Source organism: Pelophylax lessonae, assembly GCF_965119305.1.
Source record: "Pelophylax lessonae genome assembly, chromosome: 4".
Classification (NCBI taxonomy): domain Eukaryota; kingdom Metazoa; phylum Chordata; class Amphibia; order Anura; family Ranidae; genus Pelophylax; species Pelophylax lessonae.
The window spans coordinates 126107469-126134337 of NC_138771.1; the positions used below are offsets into that span (position 1 = coordinate 126107469).

The window sequence follows — 26869 nt, forward strand, 5'->3', positions numbered from 1 at the left end:
GTGTCAGCCTCCTAGCCCTCTGCATTTCTCTTGCTGGCACTTGGCCATAGGGAGAGCAGGGCATCCTGTCCAACTACATAGCTAGACTCCCATAGCATGTAGGAAGATGGGACAAAGCACTAGAAAATTTAAAAAATTTGTCTAAGGAAAAAAAAAAAAGAAATTTGGGCTTTACATACACTTTTACTATAAACAGAGTCATGCCGATGCTAAAATCAGAAAAAACACCATGCATGTATTTTAGATGTCCTAGCTGACAGTTCGAAAAAGTGATAATTGCTTTTTATGGTGTACTAAAAAATACACTCTCATGTGATATTCAAATTGATAGCTTTGATTTATATTTAAAATCCTTTCAGGGGCTTTTATTAATTTATAAAACTTGGGTTTTTTCATACAGCAGCAAGGCAAAATGTTGTTTTTCCATTTTGTGTAGCAATATAAGAATAAATAAGTCAGATTTAATGGAAAGGTATTTACGACTGAATTCCAGAAATTGAAAAATCTTCCCTAGGAGTGGGGCTGTGCTTGCACTTGCAAAGGTTATCGGCTCGTTTGGTAAAGGAGACATGAACAAAACACTTTTACTTACCAGTTCCTCCACTCCTCTGTTAAATGATGCCCCTCTCCGCTCTGTTCTTCAACGTCCTCTTGTCCAGTGGAGAGCTTTGGACTCTGCATTGGTCATGATGACATCATTAAGCCTTTTTCAACCAGGGTGCCTTGAGGTTTCTTCGGCGGTGCCTTGGCAAAATGCCTAAAAATTGCTCCTAAATTGTATACAAGACAGCAGGTGGATGAAGCCTGTCTTTTCGTTACATTAGGGCTCTTTCACACAGGCCGACCATTCAGATCCGCCTGTTAGTTTTTTTGGCGGATCTGAATGGTCCCCCCATGCATCCCTATGGGGCATCATGTCCGCTGACATCCGACCCGATCCGATCCGTCAAATCTGGAGGGATGGAAACCCTATTTTCCATCCGTCCAGCGGATCAGATCGGATCGGATGAGAACGGACCGACGGTCCGTTCCCTTTCGATTCCCCCATAGAGATGTATGGGGCTCTGACAGCTGTGTCTCCGCACATATGTGCGGAGAACAGCTGTCATTCTCCTGCGACGGACGGATAGTGTGAAAGGGGCCTAAAGCCACAGGCTTTTATTATGCACCAATAGGAACGGATAGCCACCTGTTAGTGTCCTAACAACCAATGATATCATTTGACAAGAAGGATGTTGGCCATCTGCAGGGCATCCTTTATTTGACCCCCCCCCCCTGCTCCTCTCTGTCAGCGTTGGGGGTTACATTAGCTGAGTGATGGAGAAGAGGGAGAAGATAAACATTGGAATACTAGTCAGTACCAGAGTGCAAACGTGTAGTGGATTTGGAAGAGTAAATCACTTCTTACATTGGGCGTTCTACATTTGTTGATGTAATATGTACATTTATTAGAATAGTTTTTGATCTTTTAGGGCCGGTTCACACTTATGCGATGCGGGAAGGCTGCAAATTCGCAGCCTGTTCCCGCATCGCACACGCACCCCCGGCAGTTCACACTGCCATATGCGATACGCTGGGGGTGTCAATGTAATCTTAACGACACCCCCAGTTTGATCGCATATCGCAGTGCGATCGTGCAGTTCGCACAGGATCGGATCGCACAAGTGTGAACCGCTGTGCGATCCGATCCTGGTGCGGCTGCAAAAATGCCTCCTGTGCGTGTTTGCTGCGGGTGCGATGCGAATTTAGCCATACAAACTGTATGGCTAAACTCGCACCGCACAGCCGATTGCATGTAATGTCGGAGCAGTGCGCTCCGATATTACATGCGAACCCGGCACTCGCACAAGTGTGAACCGGCACTTAGAATGGTGTGCCTTGAGATTGCCCATAATTTTAAAGGGTGCCTTAACTAAAAAAAATTATTGAGAAATACTGCATTAGAGGACCTTAGACCATCAAAGCCTGGGGAGGGGGGGGGGGTGATTATGGGGACTGGTCTGTTAGCACGTTGAGGCAAGTTTTCTGGATTTAAAAGCTTAGCTATTGTTAATTCTGAAAAATGTCAGATATAAAAATGATTTTTCAACCACATGGTAGTAAAGAGGATCGGTTTAGTTACACAAGATTGCCACCTAGTGACACATTAGTAAAATGTCAAATCTTTATCAGTGGCTGCTGTAAGTGATACATCTGACTGCACTGTATCAATTCTAAAAATATGAAATGCTCACCTGTAGAACTGATCAATGCTACAATACAGCTCCTCTATGAAAACAGATTATAAACTTATGTAAAAGCATCTAAAATGGACAAAATATGATGAGAAAATGAGAAACTAAATTGCATGATGGGAACCGAAATGATGTTTCTATAACATTAGACTAAACTAAATTAGGCTAGTAGGATCACAGTAGACCTTCACTCCAGAATTAGCCCCCCCCCCCCCCCCCCCATTTATTTATTTTAGTTTTTATATGTTTCTGCTCCTCATCTCTTCTTCTTTATATATGTGCAGCCTTGGTAAGACTTTTTCTTTTTTTTTTTTTTAGTTAAAGAGGTACATAACACTTTTTCCACATTTTGTTATTTTACAGCCTTATTCCAAAATGGAAAAAATGTATTAATTTCCTCAAAATTCTACAAACTATACCTCATAATGACAACGTAAAAAACATTTGTTTGAGATCTTTGCAAATTTATTATAAATAAAAAATCCAAAAAATTCCATGTACATAAGTATTCACAGCCTTTGCTGAATACTTTTTTGAAGCACCTTTGGCACCAATTACAGCCTCAAGTCTATTTGAGTATGATGCTACAAGCTTGGCACACCTATTTTTAGGCAGTTTCTCCCATTATTCTTTTTTGCAGGACCTCTCCAGCTCCATCAGGTTGGATGGAGAGCGTGGGTGCACAGCCATTTTCAGATCTCTCCAGAGATGTTCAATCGGGTTCAAGTCTGGGCTCTGGCTGGTCTACTCGAGGACATTCACAGAGTTGTCCCATAGCCACTCCTTTGTTATCTTGACTTATCTTGGGTCATTATCCTGTTGGAAGATGAACCTTCGCCCCAGTCATAGGCATGCGCACAGGGTGTGCCGGGTGTGCCTGGGCACACCCTAATCACCTAGGGCACATTAGCATTATCGCTCTGTTTGCCAGTGAGGAGATGGGAAAGATCTCCCTCGGACCTGCTCTGCCATAAGAGAAGTGCCACACACTTCTATTTCACTTTGCCAGCAGGGAGAGTAATGTATCGGGGCCATATACATGTAGGCAAACACATGCATGTGTATTTAAACTTTGGGGTGCACACCCTAATGCAATAGGCTGCGCACACCTATGGCCCCAGTCTGAGGTCCAGAACGCTCTGGAGCAGGTTTTCATCGAGGATGTCTCTGTCCATTGCTGCATTCATCTTTCCCTCGATCCTGACTAGTCTTCCAGTTCCTGCCACTGAAAAACATCCCCACGGCATGATGCTGCCACAGCCATCGCTCAACTGTAGGGATGGTATTGGCCAGGTGATGAGCGGTGCCTGGTGTCCTCCAGACATGATGCTTGCCATTCAGACCAAAGAGTTCAATCTTTGTTTCATCAGACCAGAGAATTTTGTTTCTCATGGTCTGAGAGTTATTCAGGTGTCTATTGGCAAACTCCAGGTGGGCTGTCATGTGCCTTTTACTAAGGAGTGGCTTCTGTCTGGCCACTCTACCATACAGGCCTGATTGGTGGAGTTGTGCAGAGATGGTTGTTCTTCTGGAAGGTTCTCCTCTCTTGGGTTCTTAGTCACCTCCCTGACTAAGGCCCTTTTCAGCTTGGCCGGGCAGCTCGCTCTAGGAAGAGTCCTGGTGATTCCAACTTTTTCAAGTTATAGATAATGGAAGCCACTGTGCTCATTGGGACCTTCAATGCTGCAGAAATGTTTCTGTACCCTTCCCCAGATCTGTGCCTCCATACAATCCTGTCATACAATCCTGTCATACAATCCTGTCTGAGGTCTACAGGCAATTCCTTGGACTTCATGGCTTGGTTTGTGCTCTGACATGCACTGTTAACTTTGGGACCTTATATAGACAGGTGTGTGTGCCTTTCCAAATTATGTCCAATCGACTAAATTTACCACAGATGGACTCCAAGTTGTAGAAACATCTCAAGGATAATCAGTGGAAACAGGATGCACCTGAGCTCATTTTTGAGTGTCATGGCAAAGGCTGTGAATACTTATGTATATGTGATTTTTTTTTCTTTCTTTCTTTTTTTTTTTTTTTTTAATTTGCAAAAACTGAAAACAAACTTCTTTCTGGTTGTCATTATGGGGTATTGTTTGTAGAATTGTAAGGAAAATTTTGAATTTAATCCATTTTGGAATAAAGCTGTAACATAACAAAATGTGGAAAAAGTGAAGTGCTGTGAATACTTTCCAGATGCACTGTATATCACAAACAACAAACAGTGTCACTAGTGGCCTAACTGGTACTAAAACCAGAAGTGTGCTTCATTAGCTATTAAGGATTCCTATACAATGTGTGGTATCCTCTACTTGGGGGTTCGATTGTGTGAGAATAGAAAAAAGGTGGAAATCTCAACTCTCTCGAGTGCCGATCAGGTATGGCCCTCTTAATATGCTCACATACTTGTCAGACTTTCTTAAGATACAAAGACAACAATTGTGCATCCACTCGCCATCTCTCTAAAAATGGTTTAATAAATATGATATGAGTTACAATGCATCTGTTTCAGATCTCTGTGTACACTGGGATGTCTCCAAAAGACAGCGCATACAAGGTTTGTGCAGTAGTTCCTAACATGGTGCTCCCATCCACTGGATATTTTGGAGTCTCTGCAGCTACATCAGCCCTCGCTGGTACGTTTCATTTCTGAAAACCAAAATGATTTTAAAGTATGACTAAAGGCAAAACTTTTTTTCCGTTTTGTATAGAGTAGAGATGGATTAGAACACCTGTCAGTTTGTATTGCTATCTGTGCCACCATTAAAGAGAGTCACTCTTTCTTTTTGTCCTCTTTACTATTATCTTTGAAATTGAAAGTAAAAAGAAAATACATTTTTGGGTTGTCCCGAGAAAAATAACAGCGGGGAAATCCTCCAATGGGAATACTAGTTCTCATGAACCGGGGGACCCCAAAGAATTCCTTTAATTTGCAGGGATTTCCATTCACTTCCTGTTTGGCTATGGGACAGAAAGTGAAGGGAAATCTCTGCAATGGGACACAGATGGCAAAAATTACAAGGGTTATACCTCTCCCTTGCTCTATACAAAATGAGAAAAAAATGTTTTGCCTATAGTTCTACTAGGTTACAATTGTGTTACTGTGTATAATGATTTGCATAATTGCATACAAATTATATAGTCAACACACACACAGGCTCACACACCTATTGTAAATTAACAAAATGGTTTAGGCCCCTTTCACACAGGCGGACCGTTCAGATCCGCCTGTTTGTTTTTTTGGCGGATCTGAACGGTCCCCCCATGCATTCCTATGGGGCATCGGATGGCAGCGGAGACATGTCCGCTGACATCCGATCCGATCCGATCCGTCAAATCTGAACGGATGGAAACCCTATTTTCCATCCATCCAGCGGATCGGATGAGAACGGACCGACAGTCCGTTCCCATCCGATTTCCCCCGTAGAGATGCATGGGGAACTGACAGCTGTGTCTCTGCACACAGCGCGGAGACAGAGCTGTCATCCTCCTGCTCAGCGGGGGATCGGCGGCTCGATCCCCCGCTGAGAAAAACGGCATCCGTCCGACGGACGGATAGTGTGAAAGGAGCCTAAAGGAGTCAGTTGTAAACTTCAGAACATTTGCCAAACTCCAGGTGTGCTGTATAGGATAGACCTAGAACCTGAATAGCCCCCTCTATTCAGGAGGATGTTAGAAATCTCTGCACATACTATTCAGTTTAGTGCAAGATATCCTGTATGCCTTATACCCATATTTTCAACAGCAATATAATACAGAGCCCAGATCATGTTTGGCTGTCACGTATTTCACTGCCTTGGAGCAACTTAAAGCAGAGTTATGGCCACATACACATTTTTTACTGAAAATACCCCCCTAATCCTAAGCTATCCCCTATTACCCTAACACTAACCCCACATTACAGGTCATTACAGTTATTAAATAAAGATAAATACTTACCTTTAAAATCGATTGAAGAGAGCGGACATCTCCGGTGTGGGCGTCTGAAACTTGCCTATAGCAATCTTGCGCATGCACAGTAGATTGTGATCGGCAATCAGAGTAGCGGCCGGGGCCGCTCCCATTGCATCCTGGGATTGATGACGCTCATCTCCCAGGACGCAATGCAAAGGAGGAAGTGACGTCTGCGGCCATGTCCGCACAAGGAGGAAGAGGAAGGAAGGTAAGTTTATTTTCATTAAAAACAAGGTAAGTGAAAAAAAAATATTAACTATTCAATTCTTTTTCAGGTTTTTTTTTTGCTAACTGATGCAGCTTTAAATTGACACTAAACAAAATCCTTATTCTCCAAAAATAATCCATACACATCCACTACCTAATGTGATTGTAAAGTCTCATTTAAAAAATAAATAACATGTTATACTTACAGTATCTCACAAAAGTGAGTACACCCCTCAAATTTTTGTAAATATTTTATTATATCTCTTCATGTGACAACGCAGAAGAATTGACACTTTGCTACAATGTAAAGTAGTGGGTGTACAGCTTGTACAGCTAGGAGTAGAGGTGGATGATGAGTATGCCTGACCGGTTTTGCCGGGCATAGGCTGGCTGCTTCAGAGACAAAGTAGCTTCATGCCCACATGTAATATACACTGTATCTGCAAATTGTTTGAAAATGGCTGCCACGCCATGTCACGTCCATGCATGCCCTCAGCGTCATATCCAGAGGTTGTCTTTGGGAAATAGACGTATGAGTGCTCCCAGCATTGCTGCAGAGGTTGAACGGGTGAGGGGTCAGCCTGTCAGTGCTCAGACCACACGCCGCACACTGCATCAAATTGGTCTGCATGGCTGATGCGCAAGAAAGCTATCAGTTTGCTGAAGACAAGCAGACTAAGGACATGGATTACTGGAACCATCTCCTGTGGTCTGATGAGACCAAGATAACCTTATTTCGTTCAGATGGTGTCAAGCGTGTGTGGCAGCAACCAGGTGAGAAGTACAAATACAAGTGTGTCTTGCCTACAGTCAAGTAATGGTGGGAGTGTCATTGTCTGGGGCTGCATGAATGCTGCCAACACTGGGGAGCTACAGTTCATTGAAGGAACCATGAATGCCAACATGTACTTTGACATACTGAAGCAGACCATAATCCCCCTCCCTGCAGAGACTGGGCCGCAGGACAGTATTCCAACATAACGACCCCAAACACCCATCTAGGATGACCACTGCCTTGCTAAAGAAGCTGATAGTAAAGGGGATGGACTGGCCAAGCATGTTTCTAGACCTAAACCCTATTAAGCATCTGTGGGGCATCCTCAAACGGAAGGTGGAGGAGCACAAGGTCTCTAACATCCACCAGCTCTGTGATGTTGCCAATGAGGAGTGGAAGAGGACTCCTGTGGCAACCTGTAAACACTTTGGCCCAAGTGCCATGAGGTGTTATGTTGAACTTCCAGTGACCAGTATGAGAGAGTGAGAGCGATAACACCAAATTTACCACACCTGCTCCCCATTCACACCTAAGACCTTGTAACACTAATGAGTCACATGACACCGGGGAGGGAAAATGGCTAATTGGGCCCAATTTGGACATTTCCACTTAGGGGTGTACTCACTTTTGTTGCCAGAGGTTTAGACATTGATGGCTGTGTGTTAAGTTATTTTGAGGGGACAGCAATTTTACACTGTTATACAAGCCGTACGCTCACTACTTTACATTGTAGCAAAGTGTAATTTCTTCAGTGTTGTCACATGAAAAGATATAATAAATGATTTAAAAAAATGTGAGGGGTGAACTCACTTTTGTGAGATACTGTACCTCTGTGCAGTGGTTTTGCACAGAGCAGCCCAGATCCTCCTCTTTTTGGGTCCCTTGTTGCTGCTCCTAGCCCCTCCCTTCTGTTGAGTGCCCCCACAGCAATCTTCTTTTTTTGGGGGCACCCGAGCCAAGCTGCAGCTCCCTGTGTCCATTCAGACATGGAGCTGTGGTTCGGCCCCACCCCCTCTCTCTCCTGATTGGCTAACTGACTTTGACAGCCACGGGAGCCAATGGCGCTGCAGCTGTGTCTCAGCTAATCAGGAGGGAGAATGAAAAAAGTTTGGTGCGCTACAAAAATGATGTGATGTGCAAATATATCAACATAAATATATGCAAATAATATAAATAATACAAAGGTGCAAAAATCAATTATGGTGACATATATAATCAGTTGCCCACAATCAGGTGCACAGTGAAAAAAAAAAAAACCCGGAATTCCAATCAAATTGTCCACAATCAAGTGTATGGTGACAAAGAAATCCGAAATTCCAATTCAAATTTCTAATGGGTACGAGTGTCCAAGAAGTGTGAACTGGTGACAATAATGATGAAGTGATATTGGCAAGGGATGTGACAATTCCCACCACCTTTCCAGATTTACTTCTTACCAAAATTAAATGTATTAAGGGCATGAAAAGCGATCAATCCAAATGAAGTCTCTTAATTCACCACAGGTGAGGGTTTATGTGAGCCATCTTCACCTGATATATATCACACAAGCCTCTTACCAGATGATGGATATGTAGAGCTTTGGAATGTATATTCTCCGATTATCCTGTGCTGACAGTGGTGAGGAGAGACTCCTGGCACAAGTACTCAATTCAGCATCCAAGGTGTATCCACATGGGGAACAAGAAAGGAAGCCAAACATAGTGCATTATCCCAAAAAACAAGATTTTATTATAGGTAAATGCACTTACAGTTAGTAGAGTACACAATAGCCTCTAGGTGTCGCTGTCCGCGGCTGTCTGCAGTCCAGACCGCGGTGTAGTGTATGACGGCACGGCTCCTCCTTGCTCTGACGCAGCGTTTCTCCCTATTGGGGTTCCACGGAGATAGGAGACGCAAACGTCCACATGCCCCTTCTACGAGCCGGCTACTATTGTTTTATGCTGACTGGATACATGCGGGACACCACTTTTGGATCCCCAGCCACCATTTTCCATGTGCCTGTTTTTACATCTTATATGTGAGTAGTTCTTTTAATAAATTTATTATTATCACCTTACGGGATTACGCTATGGTCTTTTGTACCAATTTTTTTCCATACTCCCATCTGACTTCTATGGAGCTACCTTGAGGAATCTACCATCTCTCGGGGCTACCTATGATCTCTTGGAGTTTCTGAGATTTATGCTGTATCTGGCGAGGCTGTCTCATTCATTTGAGTAGCCATGGCTGTTTGGTAAGCTGCTTCTCACATTAGTGCACTGAGGTGTCCCCTTCTCACACATTCCCTGGGTGTCACAAGGAGGAAGGATTGTTATTATATTCACACTCCTGGATTTGTTTCAAATATTGGACTTTCTTTTTGTTTCAAATATTGTATTTTCCTTTTGGGCTTTCCAGTCACTCCCACTTTTTTGTTTCCTTTGAATGAACTTTAAGTCACCACTTTATGTCATTGATATTTTAGCGCTGCACTTTTTTGATTTAATGACCAATTTCTGCCTCTCGAATAAGTTCCCACTGACACCATTGATCTTTTTAGCCATCTGTAATGGGGGGATTCTTCCCAATGACCACACGTGTAAGGAGCATTCTTCCCGCTGACCATCCCACTAATTATAAATCATAAATTGTAGGTATACTTTTTTTTAGCAGGGGTTTTCTAAATTCAAAGTTGTTTCAAGGGTTCCTATGTGTTGAAGAGGTTGAGAAAGACTGATGTAGAGCTGAGATGTATGCTTAAATTCCTGGGTCTGCAAAATTTAAATATGCAATGTTGGTTGGAAACACCCAAGACTTTCAAGTTGGCAGGAACTATGGCACAAAAACATACCTCCCAACTTTTTAAGATGGGAACGAGGGACTCCTATTAGCAAAAGTATATAGACATAGGAAACACCCCCTGCCACGTTCCCTTAAAGGAGAATTATACCAAAAAAAGGTTTTGTTAAACCCACAAGTGCTTTTTTTTCCACTACTATTTCTTTATACTGGCTTTTGAAATGTGCAAATGCAGTAATTTAGATATTAGATGAAAGGTTTAGCACTGGAAAACACAAAAAAGTGTAGTTTATTTAAATATATACAGATTAGACCAAAATGAGGGACAAATGAGAAGGAAAGAGGGACTTTTATCAGGAACAGTCCCTCGAAATCAGGGACAGTTGGGAGCTATGCAAAGTTTGTTATTGTTGGAGTATCCAGCACATATCAATCATCTCTTCAGGCACCATCAATAATTAAAATATCTAATTTGAGTGGACCAACTCTTTCCTGTTGTTTCTGTGAACACATCTTTAAGATTTTAATACCATTTCTATGTTGATATTTTAAAGCTGGAATTATTCATAATTGATCCTTCTTTTCCATAGATGACCATGATATCATGTCCTTCATGACATATAGTCTAAGTACCACGTGGGAAGAGGTAAATAGTGTTAAATATGCGTATTTAAATGTGTGTGTTAAAAAGGATTTTTGACTTACATGTAAAATCTTTCTTTTGGAGTAAAATATAGGACCCGGGCTCCTTTAAATCTTGATTATGGCTTATATGCTGCCACCTTTATGTGAGAAAACTGGCAAACAAAGATGTTAGGACAGCCAATATAACCCCACCCACTCCTAGGAATCCTTCATTGTTTGGCAATCAATCAGAGGAAAACGCCAGGGCAGAGGGGAGGGTGGCCTGTGTCCTGTACTGTACCGGAAAAAGGATTTTACAGGTAAGTTAAAAAAGTTTCCTTATTTATACAGTACAGGACACAGGCTTCTTCAAATCTTGACCATGGGTTGACCCTAGGCAATACAACTGAGAGGTGGGCAACACAGCAAGCAAAGCTAACTAGCTCAAAACAAGGGAACCCGTTTCCCAATTTGATTCCACATTAAGCTCCTTATGGCCGAAACTGGCACCAGCAGAGGATTGTACATCCAACTGGTAAAACTGTTCAAACATGTAAATGGGAGACCAGGTGGCAGCTTTGCAAATCTGAGAAACAGACACCGGGTGCTGAAAAGCCCAAGAGGCATCGACTGGACATAGAGTGAACCTTACCAGGGAAAGAAGGATTCCTATCCTTTAAAGCATAAGCCTTAGAGATAACCTACCTTATTCATATAGATATGGTGGGACAAAATGCAGGACTTGCAAGATCCCGCAGGCAGGGTAAACAAAAAATCCAGGGTTCAGATAGATGCAGTGGCCAAGAGATGAACTCACACTGCACGTACTACATCTAAACAATGTAGTGAAATCTTATTGGATTGCTTTGGAGCAGGAGAAAGAGAAGAAAGTGTGATGTCCTGTGTTGGAAGGAGGAGACTTGGGATCTCAAAACCACCTTATCTATATGGAGAACAAGGAATGGTTCTTTTCAGGATAAGACTGCCAGTTCTGAGATCCATCTTGCTGATATTGTAGCCACAACATAAACTTCCTAGAGTAAGGTCGGCCAGGGGAATGTCCTAAATAGGCTCAAAGATAGACTTTTGTATAATCAAAAGAACCAAATTAGGATCTCAAGGCGAGACAGGTGTACAGACAGCGAGAACGATATGAGCCACCCTCTGAACAAGGGCCTTTACTAGGGAATGAGTGGCCAGTGCTCTCTGAAAGAAAACAGACAATGCAGAGACCTAAATCTTTCAGGTGATGAAGGTCAAATGTTGCCCCAGCCCAGATTTGAAGAATGATGAAATATGGCCCAAAAAGTGTCATCTATAGTGAAACCTCTGTGCCTTTCAAGTGTAATAAAAGATTTTTTCCAGAGATTGACTTATAAGCTTTATAAGCATGTGGGAAAAATTGAGCCAGAGAGATCCTGATCTCTCAGGACTTGGGTATTGAACAGCCAAGCTGTCAAAGTCATTGTTTGTGTAGAAAAATGGTAGACCGCTTCTTGAGACAGCAGGTCTGGTTATGTTAGAAATGCCCACGGAGTGTCTCCTATGAGTTGGAGAATGTCCAATTTACTAATTCCTTCTGGGATGATTTGGTGCCACCAAGTTCACCAGAACACCATCCATCTCCATCCTGTGAGGTAGTCGAGCAATGGTTTATATTAATCGGAAACAAATCCCGCAATGTCATCTGTGCATCCACTGAAAAGTCCTTTGAATCTCTGATTCTGGCCATAAACCTGCCCCCTTTTTGTTGAAGTGGGATGCCAACTGATCTATGTCCAGCATCCTCAGAGAAGAAAGATGTTGCGGAACACTTTGGGGTGAAAGGACTCCTGCATCCGGACGTTGATGACTAAGTCAACATCAACAACCATGTCTCTTGGACCATTGCCTTCCCTAAGAATTTCACTTGTTGCAGCAATGCAAGCACAGACCAGTCTTTTTCTATCCAGAACTTTTGAACCAGCAAGAAGGTGTTGAGAACTCTCAAGTGTAGGAGGTGGCAAATGCCATAACTGAGCTTCAAAAAAAATAAACAAGGTAACCTAAAAGCCCTGGATACAGTTTCTCAGAGGGATTTACTAAAGTAGAAGATAGCTGCATCCACCACAGGCATATTCCACTTTTTTGTGGAAGGCAGCCTCCATTGGATAGTGCCCTGTCAGACAGTGACTCAGCAGGGAACACTGATTGGCATCACTTACACATTGCATGTTCTCTGGTCTTTATGAGGGCAACGGCTTTCTCCATCAGATTTGTCATATAAGCTGAAAAATTTCTCTCGAGTTAAAATAGAGGCATGTGAAATAAGGGAAGAATCTGAGGTGTGGTGACTGACGTCCTGAGACCCAAGTGCAGAGTTTTGAGATGATTAACCTATAGATTAGAGTCCTAAAGGAAGCATCGTCATTTTCATTTGAGCATTGGTACGTTTTATCTTCCTGTTACAACAAATGAATATGGACTTCTAAGACAACTGTCTGGTGCTCTTTTTGTCAATAAATATGTGTAGATCTGCTTTGTGAGCTTACTGTAGATACACTATAGACAGGGCATCATATTTCTGTGTATGCCTATTGTAAATTTCTGTAGCTATGTATATAGTAAAGGTGGCCACAGATGGATCGAAATTAGGCTGGTTCAACAGGGACATGTCAAACTTTGTTCAGTGTGTGGCCGCCCCTGCTCAACAGAAGTTGATCATTTGATTGACTTCTGTCTAAGGGTAATGCTGGAAAACGTATGTTGATAAGTGGCTTCAGCTGCTGATCAGTGTATTTTGACAGCAGCGTGTACAGCTGTCAGGATGCAATATCCTGTTGGGGGGGGGGGGGGATTGTTGCTCCATCCACCTTATTTGTGTGAGTGGAGGAATCTTTGTTTTTTGCGTAAAAAGACTACCTGTCTAAGTGTCTATAGCTTAAGCTTAACCTTAGCCAGCTTAACCAATAATATTCAAAATAAGTGTTTTGTACAAACTATGCAGATTTACACAAGACTATACAGATGAAGATACAAGCATGGATGTATCCATGAGTATCGTCTTATTTAGATTTCATAGTAAGATAGATTTCATAAATTTCTTCTTTTTCTCAATAGGTTTTTATTTAAGGATTCCATTTTTTGTTCTTTTCGTTCTAGTCACCAGGATCACAGATCCCAGCTGAAGAAAGGGAGAGGTTTGAGAAAGAGTTTGAAGAATTTCAGAAAGAGCTGGAAAAAAATGTGGACGAATTCCATAAGAGTCATCCCATACCAGGTTCATATTTTCCCTTGCAGGTGTAAACAGTATCCCACATCAGTATTTTTCCCTAAGCCTGGTGGTTGATTGCACCTGTATTCCTGCATGGAAGCTTATACAATAGGAGGGTTAACCACTGGGTTATGAATATTTATCTGACCTCAGCCAATCCCTGGGAGGTAGCCCAGAAGATGTGGCTGGGGAGCAGATAAATGTTTGGGAGGGTCTGTGCAGAGTTCTCTCCCCTTGGGTCCCTGGCCCTTGGTAGCAACCTGTGTTACTGAAGATCTATTGCTATCAGGCCTCAGCGTGTACTTGGTAGAGGGCCTGGAAGAACCTGGACTAAAATACGTTTTCTGGAGGACACAACCTTCGGAAGATGGGCTGGAAAAGGAACACTTTCTCTGAAGAGTGTTGCATGGAAGCTGGTTGGGTGCTGTGTCTGGACATTGTGAGTAGGACCTTTTGCCTAGTGCTCATTGCGTTCCTGTGCTTTGAGAGTTAGATGCCAGAAGTTTCTACTGTGGCTGCTCGTATAGAGTCATGGACTAGCTGGCTGTCCCCTCTACCTCCAGCAATACTTAAAACTGCTACTGAAGGACTTTGCCCAAGAATTTGTCCTCTAATGCCTGCATGTGTTTTGGAGTATCCTACACTCTCATCCCTCTACCCACCTGTGTTCATTGGGTTATTTCCAGTGGCCCGTCAGGGGATAATTGCTACATAAGAATAGAATCACTGGATGCCTCCCATTTCAACCTCCAGGCAATGTAGTGAAACTTCAGAGTGGAATATCTCAGTGATATTGGAGAAGATCTACATGATATTTCTGAATGAGCTATACAGATTCTTTATACTGCTTTGGAAAATATCTAACGAGACTTTGATCAAACTTTATCTTCTCAAGATTAATTTTAAAGGGTTTGAGGAATAACAGATAAGCAATTTTAATGTCTAGTACTCACCATCATTATACTGTCTAGAACAGTGGTTCTTAACCTTGTTGGAGGTACTGAACCCCACCAGTTTCATATGCGCATTCACCGAACCCTTCTTAATTGGAAAAACAAAATATGATTTTTTTTAAATTCAAAAACATAGGTATATATTTAGGTATATATTTATACATAGGTGCACAAAATGAACAAAACCATTAAAGAATAAAACCATTAAAACATGATTTTCACACAAAAATGGTGTGTGGTTTCCCCTGCTTTGCGATCAGGTAAGCAACTTCGTACGATGCTATGAGGATCGTTTTGTTGATGGGTACAAAGCCGAGAACAGGCAGACTAGCCTTTTCATCAAATCTGGCTCTCCTCACCTTGAATTCAGCGAGCGTTGTGTTCTTGTATTTTCCATCTCCATGCAGCTTAAGGAAGTGTTCTCTTAGTTTTGCCGGTGCTAGACTAGAATTGCTCAACTTGGAATTGCAAATCATGCAGTTAGGACGCTGACTCCCATCACGTTCCGTTATACATGTGAATCCATATTGTACATATTCGTCCGACCACTTTCTTTTTTTGCTCGACATGAAGGGATTAATAATAAGAAATAAATCACACGACGTACCATCACGACAGTTACAATTCGACTACTGGGCATGCCAAATTCCCTGCAGCACATATAGGCCAAGTGATGTTGCGTGATCACCTGCAGCCAATGAGCGGGGTGTGTCATCACGAATCATATGAGTCGGGTGTGTGTCTTGACCTCCGCCGAACCCGCGAGACTGACTCACCAAACCCCTGGGGTTCGATCGAACCCAGGTTAAGAACCACTGGTCTAGAATGAGTGTGAAGTAAACCAGCTACATTGCCTTAAACAGGAAACTTTTATCTACTTCTTTATATCGATCACTTATACACTAACACAGATAAAACAGGGAACATTCTACCCCTAGGCTGCACACCCCTAACGTATTTCTGTGCCCAAGAACTATGCTGAGAGCTGTATGTGATATTTTAGGAAGTGGGAAGACTGTAGCGAATACTGTACTGATAACACCTGTCCAGTGCCCATACCCTTGGAACCCTTGATAGATGCTGCTGATAAAAGTAGGGCATCACATGTGTAAAGAGGCTGGGTATTTTTGGTATTCAGAACGTCCTAGAGCTGCATACAGCCAGCTATAAACATGAATGGATGTACTTTCATTTGGGACATTGCAAACAGTAGCGCACCGCTGCGTACAGCCTCCTTCACCCATTCATGTATATTGACAGCTGTACACAACTCCAGGACATCCCGGGCACCAAAAATACACAGCCTCTTTACACTGCGTGGGCAAATGCGCCCATGTACATGAAGTCTAAGACATACAGCTAATGGCTACTTTATTGATCAAGACCTTATAGAAAGGTACAGTCCAACCAATAAAGGCCTATCCAACCACTGTACTTAAGAGGCACAGCTTACAGCAATGTTTCTGGCCCTGTATAATATGACAGAGCTTGAGCTGTTTTGCACTTCACAATGATATGCCACTTTGTGTTGGTCTATCACATAAAATCCCAATAAAATACATTTGTTTTTAGTTGTAACATGACAAAATGTGGAAAACTTAAAGGGGTGTGAATACTTTTTCAAGGCACTGTACTTTATAGGAGCAAATAGACTTCCTACATTTTATCTGTAATCTTGAATTTTTCAAGGAGACGGCTAAACCACTGCTGCAATAATTCATTTTTCTACCTGAGACTAAAATAGTCATCTGTCTGAATGGTATTATTAATGTGTTCTGTCCTTAATCAGAGGAGAATGCATTTGAATCAGACAGTCAGCGGGAGTTAGAGATGGTTCTTTACGGGCAGGCCCGGCTGCTGGAGGAGCTGAGAGTGCTGAAGACCAGGCTGAACATGACCCTTGAGGAGCAGTTTAGACACAGAAGCATTTTAATAAGCATTAAACCCAATGAGACTACTACTGTGAACACAGAACATGTGAGTATCTGCCATTCTTACAGTGTGATGATGTTAGAGGTATAGTATGTATAATAATGTATATGAACTCTAGCCCAGTTACTATACAGTAAAAACTACAGTATTTGCAGCTTACTAGGTCCCCCCTCCCTCCTACTTACTTCATTCATTCATTCATTACTTAGACTGCTGTTGTCTTAAACCGCTTATCATTTCAAGGATTAAAAGCTTAACGCTTTTTTGCTGTTTCCTGTTTTCATTTTGCAACAATGATAAAATGTTTATCAAATGTTCTAGTCCTGCACAGACCAGGATTTATAGAATAGCTGGTTACATTTAAAAGAAATATTCAGAATCCATCTAATTACAATGCTGCAATATGAAATCATGCGGAGGAATGGTTAAAATCCAGTTTTCAGGACAATGCTGCAATATGAATCAAGCTTCATAGAAATACAATATATTAACGCCAAACATTTGTGAACACCTGACCATCACATTTACCTACATGTCTAAACATCTGTGGACACCCCTCCAAATTACTGAAGCGGAATTCCAGGCACAAAACTTTAATTTCAATATATTTCACAAAAATCCACTGCATGTGCACCAAATGCTTTTACAAGTCCAGTTATTAGTTTATAAAAGTAGCAGTGACATTATCAATGTGCAGGCAGGTGCAGTCTGTTTTATCCCCACCAGGGGGTGCTCACCACAGTGCCGCTGTTGTTGGAGAGAATATCAGGAGGAACAAGGTTCCTCTATGGTTTCTTGGGTCACTGGGAGAGCTATCCTATTGGATGCTGCCACCCCACCATGTGACTCAAGCAGCTATCTTGGGTCAGGCAGAGCCTACATAAGGCCCTGACTCCCAGGCTTGGCATGCTTTTGGGGAGTGCAGAGTAGGGACAAATACCCCTTCTGTGAAGGACCGTAACAGGGCTAGAAAGGGGTTCCTGATGAGGTGGGTATTAGGACCAATTAGGACTTGCCGGCCAGGCCGCATTCGGTCCCCTCTCAACAGATGTTGTCATTCCTGTTGAAATCTATTCATGTCCCACTGCAGGGCTGTGAGTGTCCCTGGCTGGGTGGCCTTCCCCTGGGTGTGTTCTGAACTGTTTTATCAATACAGGTTTTATTGCACCTGCCTGTGTGAATTATTGTCTCCGCACCACGTTGCTCCCCACCTACAAATGTGCTGTACATAACTTGTGCAGAGAGTAGAGCTGTGGGAGGGGCCCAGAAGTCCCACCCACTACGGCTGCCTGCAGAAAACTACAGAAGGGGGCGGAAACAAGACCAGTCATGCTGCACAAGGAGAGAGAGCAGCAGTGACCGGTCTTTATTACAGGAAGCTCCTGCAAAGTTAAAAAGAGGCAAAGTTAAAAAGGTGTTAAAAACAGGAAGTTGAGCTGCATTATTTGTGCCCCTTAACCATCCCCCGCTTCTTTTACTGCAAAGGAAGCAGATAGGGGTGTTCACAATGCTTTCAAATTCCACTCCACACATTCGGCGGGCAGTACCACCGCTGAACATAACCCATTCAAGCAAATGGGAACGTGCTGTAAAAGTTTCAGAATAGTTGTGAATGTCCTCATTGGTGCAGCAGTTAGGCTGGCCATACATTTTACAATTTTCTTCAAATTTACCTTCAACTATACAGTACAAGGACCTTCCTAATTGGATAAAATTGAAAGTGTTGTTTAGTTCTGACCTCATATTATATGAATTTTGGTAAATCTAACAGAAAATTGTACAAGATAATTGAACATGTGTGGCCAGCCTTACAGAATAAAACAAGAGGAGGTATTATATCGCCTCCTCTCTGCCTGTCAAACACCTTTGAAGAGTGAGCCACACGTCTAAATATAGCCAAATGTTTTTTTTTCTGTTGGATTAAACAGTTAAGCATACGGTTTGTGGTCTCAGTATGACACTGTGTTCTACCTGTGTGATTTCTTACAGTTAGGAAACTGATCTCTGACAAAGAGTTTGCTTAAGGCCCCTTTCACACAGGCGGACGGTTCAGTTCCGCCTGTCATTTTTTTGGCATATCTGAACGGATGCCCCATTCATCTCTATGGGGCATCGGATGTCAGCGGAGACATGTCCGCTGACATCCGATCTGATCCGTCAAATCTGGACGGATGGAAACCCTATTTTCCATCCCTCCAGCGGATCGGATCGGATTGGATCGGATGAGAAAGGACAGACGGTCCGTTCTCATCCGATTCCCCCATAGAGAACAGCAGGGACCTGACAGCTCTGTCTCCGCACACAGCGTGGAGACAGAGCTGCCATCCGCCTGCTCAGCGGCGGATCGATCCCCCACTGAGAAAAAAGGAGTCCGCCGACGGACTCCCATGTGTGAAAGGGGCCTAAAGGTTGTGCTTATCACATAATATTCATTTTTTTAAGTTTACATATCAAGTCCTTACCTTCAAGGGTGCAGCGCTCCCCTTCAATACAGTAAGTGCATAGATTGATTAATATACAAAAGTTCATCAGTGATCAAACTAATATTAATAAAATAAAATACAATAACTATTATACACACACAAATATATATATATATATACATATATCAAAGTGAGTCCATCTTTCAGTGCCTGGACTGGCACTGAAAGATGGACTCACTTTTATACATTTATATAAATATCTGTGTGTGTATAATAGGTTTTGTATTTTATTTTATTGTTTTCTTTTTGATCACTAATTAATGTTATATATTAATAAATCTATGTACTTAAAGTGGACCATCAGTCATTTTTTCATCTTTCCATCTATTCAATCTTTTGCCCTTGTTGTTTTACCTTTGGGGGTAGTAAAACATTTTTTTTTCTACCAGTAAATACCTTTCTCTATCGCTCATTGACAGACGTAGTCCTCGGTGATTCAACACCCTCGGGTTATGCTGCCCTCTACAGGAGTAGGACTAGACAGGAAAGAAAACGTTCTGGCCACACCCTAGGGGCAGTCCCAGAGGGTATATCCTCTCACTTCCTGCTACAGCAAATCAGTTTTTTTCTGTCTAGTTAGGAGTAAGGACCTAGATACCTTGCTGGGATCTTCGGTCCTGGCAGGATTTTTTTCTTAGAAAAGATTTTTTAGACAGCTTTTTTTCTCCAGTGTTCCTGTGAGATCTTCAAGCAAGAAAGCTGAACTGGGCGACGGGCTGGATGTTGAGATCCAGTGGTCACCCCAGTTCAGCCTACGAGCGCGTGCAGGCCATAGCTCCGCGCTGGGTCGGCCGCGACATAGTCCCACTGGACGGGGACTGACCCTGCGAGTTAAACGTCTCGCTGAAACGCCAAAGACCATGAGTCACGGCGTCCGTATTGGTCGACAGCCCTCCTAACTCGGTGGAGAGGGGTACTGTCAGGAGTTGGCGCCCGCCTGGTTCCGGTATGGTGAGTAGTATGTTCCCCCTTTCCCCCTGACGGGTCTTGTGGTGAACGCGGGCCCCTCTCTGTAATGGTAAGGATGGGTTCCCCTCTATCCTATAACATGTCACAGATCCCCCTAATTAAGTGTGATTTTTGTGTACAAGAAGCCAGGAGGCTTGGTTTGGGAGCTGACAATCTAATTGTAAAAATGTGAAAATGATTGTAGTCAGTGGCAGTACTAGAACTTTACTGTGATAGTATAAAGTATCCTACCTGTCAGTAGCCACAGGGCGATGTCTATACATGTATACTGCATTCCAGATCATTCCTCTAGCTAAGCAGATGCCTCCCGACGGCCACGGACCGCATACGGCCCGCCAGGGTCCGGTACCGCCGACCACGGTGACCACCATGAGGGTGAAGGGTTGTGAGGCCGAGATCCTTCTGCAGACATGCCGCTATTCTGTGCAGGCCGCCGCCATTGTCTGGTAGATCGCACGAGGCCGCCATTTTGGTGTAGCCTCGTGTCTCCAGCATGGGGGCGGCCATGTTTGAGGTGACTCAAACACCTCATGGAGCCAGGGGGAGGCGCCGGCAGGCGTGTTAAGGGGCGGAGCCGCCTCCTTTACCCAGGAAATAGGGCCAAAGACTTCCTGTCTGTAACAAGACAAGCACTGAGCAAGCTGATGAAAACTTCTGTGCATCAGGGATGAGCCTTGGGGTCTCTCTCTCTCTGTGGGGTCCAAAAAGGCAGGTAACACTGAGGGGCGCTGTTGCGACTGGGGGACACAAAAAAAAAAAAAAAAGTTTTTTACTTTATTTTTTGTCGCTGGCAAGTGTCTTGTATAATCATTGACCCTGCCGCATAGGTATCCCCACCTGATCCCCTCAAGGTGGCCGCAGGACGCTCTAGTACCCCACTTATTTTTAATGCATTATCGGCAGTTTTGGAGTCTTTGGTATCCCAGGTGGAGGTGGCCTGTCAGGGACGGGGGTCAAGAAGCGACCCCCGCCTACCCCTATTGTTTATCAGATACTTCAGATACGGATTCGGAGCTGGTCAATGCAGTTGCAGGTCCCTCTTAGGGGGCTGTTGTCTCAGGTAATATCTCCTCAGCAGTGAGGAGCACGTTTCTGCCTCCGCCAAAGCACAAGAGTGGTGGATGCACTAGTTGTGTCCGTCCGGGAAACCTTTAGTCTTGAGGTTACACCGGCAGAGGTAGCTGAGACTGAGATTCCTTTTTGGTACTTGTTAGCCTACCAAAAGGGCGAAGGATTTTCCTTTACCCAAATGGGGTCGTTTTGAAACGAACCCCTGTTATTTCCAAACGCATGGCTAGGTGCTATCCGTTTGAGGAATTCCTCTTTATAGGATAGACGGTACCACCTGCTGTCTTGCCACAGACTGTTAGGATAAAAGGACCTCGTAACTAACGAGGACCTTCCTTTTCTGCTCATAAAGAGTTGTTCGTTCAGCGAGGGCGGGCGATAAGGCGAAACCCTCCAAAGCCCCTTTAGAGGGGTTTCAAAGGGCGCTGGTCGGCTAAACAAAAAGTCCGGCTCAGCCAAGCCTGAAGATACAGCCTGATGCGCCCCTACCCATCTCTGGGGTGGGGGGGATGTCTTCACCGGCTTCTGGAGGACACAGGATCGAGTTTCGATCACTTCCACCGGAGCGATTCTTCCCTTCTAACATTGAACGGTTTCAGGGGTTCTATTCGAACCTATTCACAATGCCCAGGAAAGAGGGCAAGGTGCATCCAAATCTGGACTTGGGAAGAAATAGAGTCCATCCGTACAGTGGTGGCCTCCCTGCATCAGGGGGATTTCCTGGCGTCCATAGACATTTAGGAGGCCTATCTTTATATCCCCATCATCGCAGGACATCAGCGTTTTTTCGCTTTCCCAAAGATCATCCCTGGTTCCCACCAGGAGACTGAACTATCTGGGCCTAAGGTTGGATACATCCTGGGCAAGAGAGTTTCTCCTTGCGGAGAAACTCCAGAAGGTTCAGTCAACGATTCGGATGTTGCTGTCCGTCAATTGGCTGGGACTGATGGTGGCCTTCTTAGAGGCAGTACCGTATACCCAGTCTCATACCCGAATTCTCCTGAAGGAGATTCTTTTTTAATGGAATCAGAATTCCGATTCCCTGGACAATCGGATCCGGTTGAGCGAGCGGACCAGGAAGTCTCCGATGCTCAACCAGGGGAAGTCATTTCTTCCGATAGTATCCAGATTACCAATAAGGGTATCGGAACTGAGAGTGATCAGATTTTGTCTGATTTACTGGATCGAGCAGCTCTAGAGCAGCCCAATTCGGATCCAATCGCATATGGCCTCTTCATCCAGAGGTTTTTCACTAGCTGTCCCTTCATTGGGACATCCCGGATGTGGATCTGTTGGCACCTTGGCTTAACAGGAAGGTGCGGAGGTTTGTAGCTCGCGCCGCGATCCTCTAGCGGACGCAGCAGAAACGCTGATCGCCCCGTGGGGGCAGTATCAGCTACGGCATGCCTTCCATCCTCTCAAGTTGCTGCGGGAACTTCTTCGCAGGATAGAGGTGGAGGGAATTCCAGTTATTCTGGAAATTCCGGACTGACCTCGTCGAGCCTGGTACGCCGACTTGGTGAGGCTAGTCGCGGACGCTCCTTGGAGACTTCCTCTCAGGGAGGATTTGCGGTCTCAGGGACCGATCTTCCATCTTGCTTTACAGTCGCTGGCTTAATGGCCTGGCCATTGAGACCCAGGTACTGAAGGACAAGGGAGTGTCAGCTTCAGTTATTCCTACCTCCAGTTAAAGCAAGGAAAGCGACTTCCAGCACATGGAAGTCTTATATTGCATGGTGTGAATCTATTGGATTTCCCCCACATACCTATTCGGTGACCCGAATTTTGGTCTGTCTGCAACTAGGGGTTGAGCAGAAACTATCCTTGAGCACGATCAAGGGTCAGGTTTTCGGCGTTTGCAATCTTCTTTCAAGAAACCTTTGGCTAATCATTCCTTGGTGCGGAATTTCATCCAGGGGGTGCGACATCTGGCTCCACCAGTGCGCGCACCCTTACCGCCTGGGATCTTAATTTAGTGTGGTCGGTTCTTCAGAAACTTCTCTTTGAAGATATTAGGGAGATTCCCTTGCTTACATTATCCCAGAAGGTGGCCTTCTTGGTGGCCATTACTTCTGTACGCAGGGTGTCAGAACTGGCCGCATTATCCTGTCGTTCCCCAGATCTGGTGGTTCATAGGGATAAGGTGGTTCTTCTTCCGAATCCATCCTTCCTTCCTAAAGTGGTTTTCGTAAGACGGACTCACTTTTTGTGATCACGGATAGCCCTTCAAGGGGGTTGCCTGTGTCTGCCGCGACCATATCTACATGGATCAGTCAGACGGTGGTACAGGCTTATTCTATTAAGGGTCGGAATCCTCCGTTCCCTGTTAGGGCGCACTTCACTCGAGCGCTCAGTACTTCCTGGGCCTATCGCCATCAGGCGTCAGTGGTCCAGGTATGTAAGGCGGCCACCTGGTCATCGGTACATACCTTTACAAAATTTTATAAGATTGATGTGATGGCATCGGCGGGTGCCTCATTTGGCCGCAAGGTTTTGCAGGCCGCAATTTGAGGAGACCGGTGGTCTACCTCGGGGGGTTTTTTCTGTTGAAAAATTTTTGTTGAGTCTCATCATTGAGGATGAGCATTGTAAACTTCTAGTTGGCACCGGTTGGGCCTTCTAGATTGGATTTGATTTCCATTTTCCCACCCCTCATTTGTGGTACTGCTTTGGGACGTCCCAAGGGTGTTGAATCACCGAGGACTACGTCTGTCAATGAGCGATAGAGAAAAATTGATTTTTGTAAAATCTTACCGTAAAATCCTTTTCTCTTAGCTCATTGACAGACGTAGTACCCGCCCCTCTGTTTTTGAGTTGGGTTGGGTTAAATTCTCTAAACACTGCTTTGTGACATAACTGATTTGCTGTAGCAGGAAGTGAGAGGATATACCCTCTGGGACTGCCCCTAGGGTGTGGCCAGAACGTTTTCTTTCCTGTCTAGTCCTACTCCTGTAGAGGGCAGCATAACCCGAGGGTGTTGAATCACCGAGGACTACGTCTGTCAATGAGCTAAGAGAAAAGGATTTTACGGTAAGATTTTACAAAAATCCATTTTTTACAGCCCACTTCCTCTTTCTTGTCTAAGAAAAAGCCTAGGCTAATGACATCATTCACAGCTCTCTCTCTCGCTAACTCTTGTGAGAGTTTGCCAGCAAGGGAGGAGGGATCAGTCATAGGGGAGCCAAAGAGAGCTGCAAAGCTGGAGGGGGCTTGATGAGGGCAGAGATAACAGGAGACTGCAAAGATCCATGTGTATTCATCCAGAGAGGAGAAATGTGCAGGCAAGCAGTTGTGTGAGTCAGTGTTGGGGGTAACTAGTTACAAAGTAACTGATTATAGTAACTACATTACTTTTTTTGGTAACGAAGTAAAGTAACTAGTTACAATACTAATATTGGTAACTACACTACTTTACTAGGCTATAGGAGGTAACTACACTACTTTACTAGGCTATAGGAACGCGCTTTCCTGCGTTACCCAAGCCGTGCCATACAATTGTTATTTGGAAGAATAGAGAGGGATGAAGTTTATGACTTTTTGTTGCACTTTATGTTTTATTCTGTTTATACAGGTTTTGTTCTCATGTTTCCCAAAGCCTGTGTTTATACAATAAACTCTATGCAGAAAGAGTGTCATGTATCTTCTTCTACACGGTCAATTAAGAAAGAGGAAATTAAAGTAATAAGTAGTGAAGTTACTTTTCAAATGCAGTAACTAGTAAAGTAATATCGTTACAATTTACAGAAGTAACTAGTAACATTTTTTGAGTAACTACCCCAACACTGGTGTGATTGTGTCTGTCTGTCTGTGTGTGTATATATATATATATATATATATATATATATATATGTGTGTGTGTGTGTGTGTGTGTATGTGTGTCTGTGTAAATCCAGGAAGTGAACAGGCAGCAGCTTCAGCTGCCCACAGTTAAAATGGCTGCAGCCAGAGTTGGTGGAGGGAGATTTCTGCAGCATATTTGGCTAGTACAGAATCACAGTATATATAAAATATGCAAAGTGGTTGCAGGGAAGCTTCAGAATGGCAAAAATGTTGTTATTCCAAATGATGTGAGTAGACTGCAGTTCCTCTTTAATGTATTGATGGAGAGCACTGCACCCTTGAGGGTAGTATATAATAATTGCCCTTGCACAGGTGGTTAGATGCAGACTGGTGTTTAGCTTCCTCCAATATCATTTGGTTTTGTAGCACGGTGTTCTTAGATTTAGCTATAGGGATAGTGCGGAAGGTTTATTTATTTATTTATACATATCAGTTCAGCAATCATTTTTATTTTATTACTCCCTAGGGGGCTTCGATTGGCTACAGGGCGTTCGGTGAATGCAGCTAAATCTTCTTTTCAGTCTAAGTTTTTCATTCTCCAGTAGATAGGCCTGACTAGTTTTTTTGCACAGCTCCACCCTAAAGCACAGAGCTTTTTACATTGAACATATTGTCAAATATGACAAAAGTACTGGATATTATGGAATCTGTTTATATTACTTGCACAGAGAGAAACGACAATGCTAAGATAAAAGGGGATGTCATTTTATATAGTATGATTGATGATACTATTATCTCCCACAGGTGCACAGTACCCTGGATACGGTGATGAATGGGATGCCAGATCTCCTCGCCATGACAAAAGACCTAAAGTGAGTATGATGATTCCCACTGTCAATAATAGTGCAAAGAATAAAGACTTCATTCCACCTTCTTCATAAAGCGGTATTAAACCCAAAACAAAAATTAAATACTTTGCAGCTTACCGTTCATTAGATGTGGTGGCTGCATTGGTTTTTTTTTTTTTTTTTTTTTTTTTTTTAGACTTTTCTTATCTCAGTTTTTCCCTGGTAATCTGGCCAGTAATGCCTCGTACACACGGTCAGATAATCGTACGAAAAAACTCGCTTTCGACCTGGTTGCACGATAATCTGATCGTTAGTACACAGCTTTCGACAGCTGATCACAACAGTTCGTCCAACAAAATCCGAAGGGACAAACAGGAAAACTTCTGTCGTACGTTAGCCCCGCGAACGACAATCGTGTAATTAGTACACTATGCGTCCGCTAAAAATCGTTCGACAAACACCGCGCATGATCGGAAATAGCGAAATAACTATAAGCCAGGTTATTATATGTGACATCACTTTCCAAGACGTGGCTACGCATTCTGGTTGCTTTCACACAATCGTACGACAGAAATCATATGGTTAGTACACATGGTTGCATTCGACATTTTGTAGCATGCTACTTTACTCGAACGATATGTCGTACGATTATCTGACCGTGTGTACGAGGCATAAGGGTCCTTTCACATGGACTTTCCGCCAGGTGGACTCCGTTTTGCTCAGCGGGGATCCATCCACCAATCCCTGCTGAGCAGGCAGATGATAGGTCCGTCTCGGCTTACTTTTCAGAGACGGACCTGTCAGATCCCCGCTCTCGTCTATGGGAGATCGGATGATAACGGATTGCCTGTCTGTTTTCATCTGATCCTATCCTCCAGACGGATGGAAAATAGGGTTTCCATCAGTCTGGATTTCATGGACAGGATCGGATCAGAGAGCAGCGGGTGTCAGCGGACATGTCACTGCTGACATCTGCTGCTCCATAGAGGTGCATGGAGCATCTGATCCGGT

At 43.7% G+C, this 26869-nt stretch overlaps 1 protein-coding gene across 1 annotated transcript in view; it reads left to right on the forward strand.

The window, feature by feature from the left end:
- Positions 1–26869, forward strand: part of LMAN1L (lectin, mannose binding 1 like) — an 88445-nt gene that overhangs the window by 15892 nt on the left and 45684 nt on the right. Inside the window, exons 6-10 of the mRNA XM_082254198.1 lie at positions 4747–4870; positions 10539–10594; positions 13714–13831; positions 16568–16755; positions 25815–25882. Of these exons, the coding sequence (XP_082110324.1) occupies positions 4747–4870; positions 10539–10594; positions 13714–13831; positions 16568–16755; positions 25815–25882 (554 nt within the window). The remainder of the gene's footprint in view (positions 1–4746; positions 4871–10538; positions 10595–13713; positions 13832–16567; positions 16756–25814; positions 25883–26869) is intronic.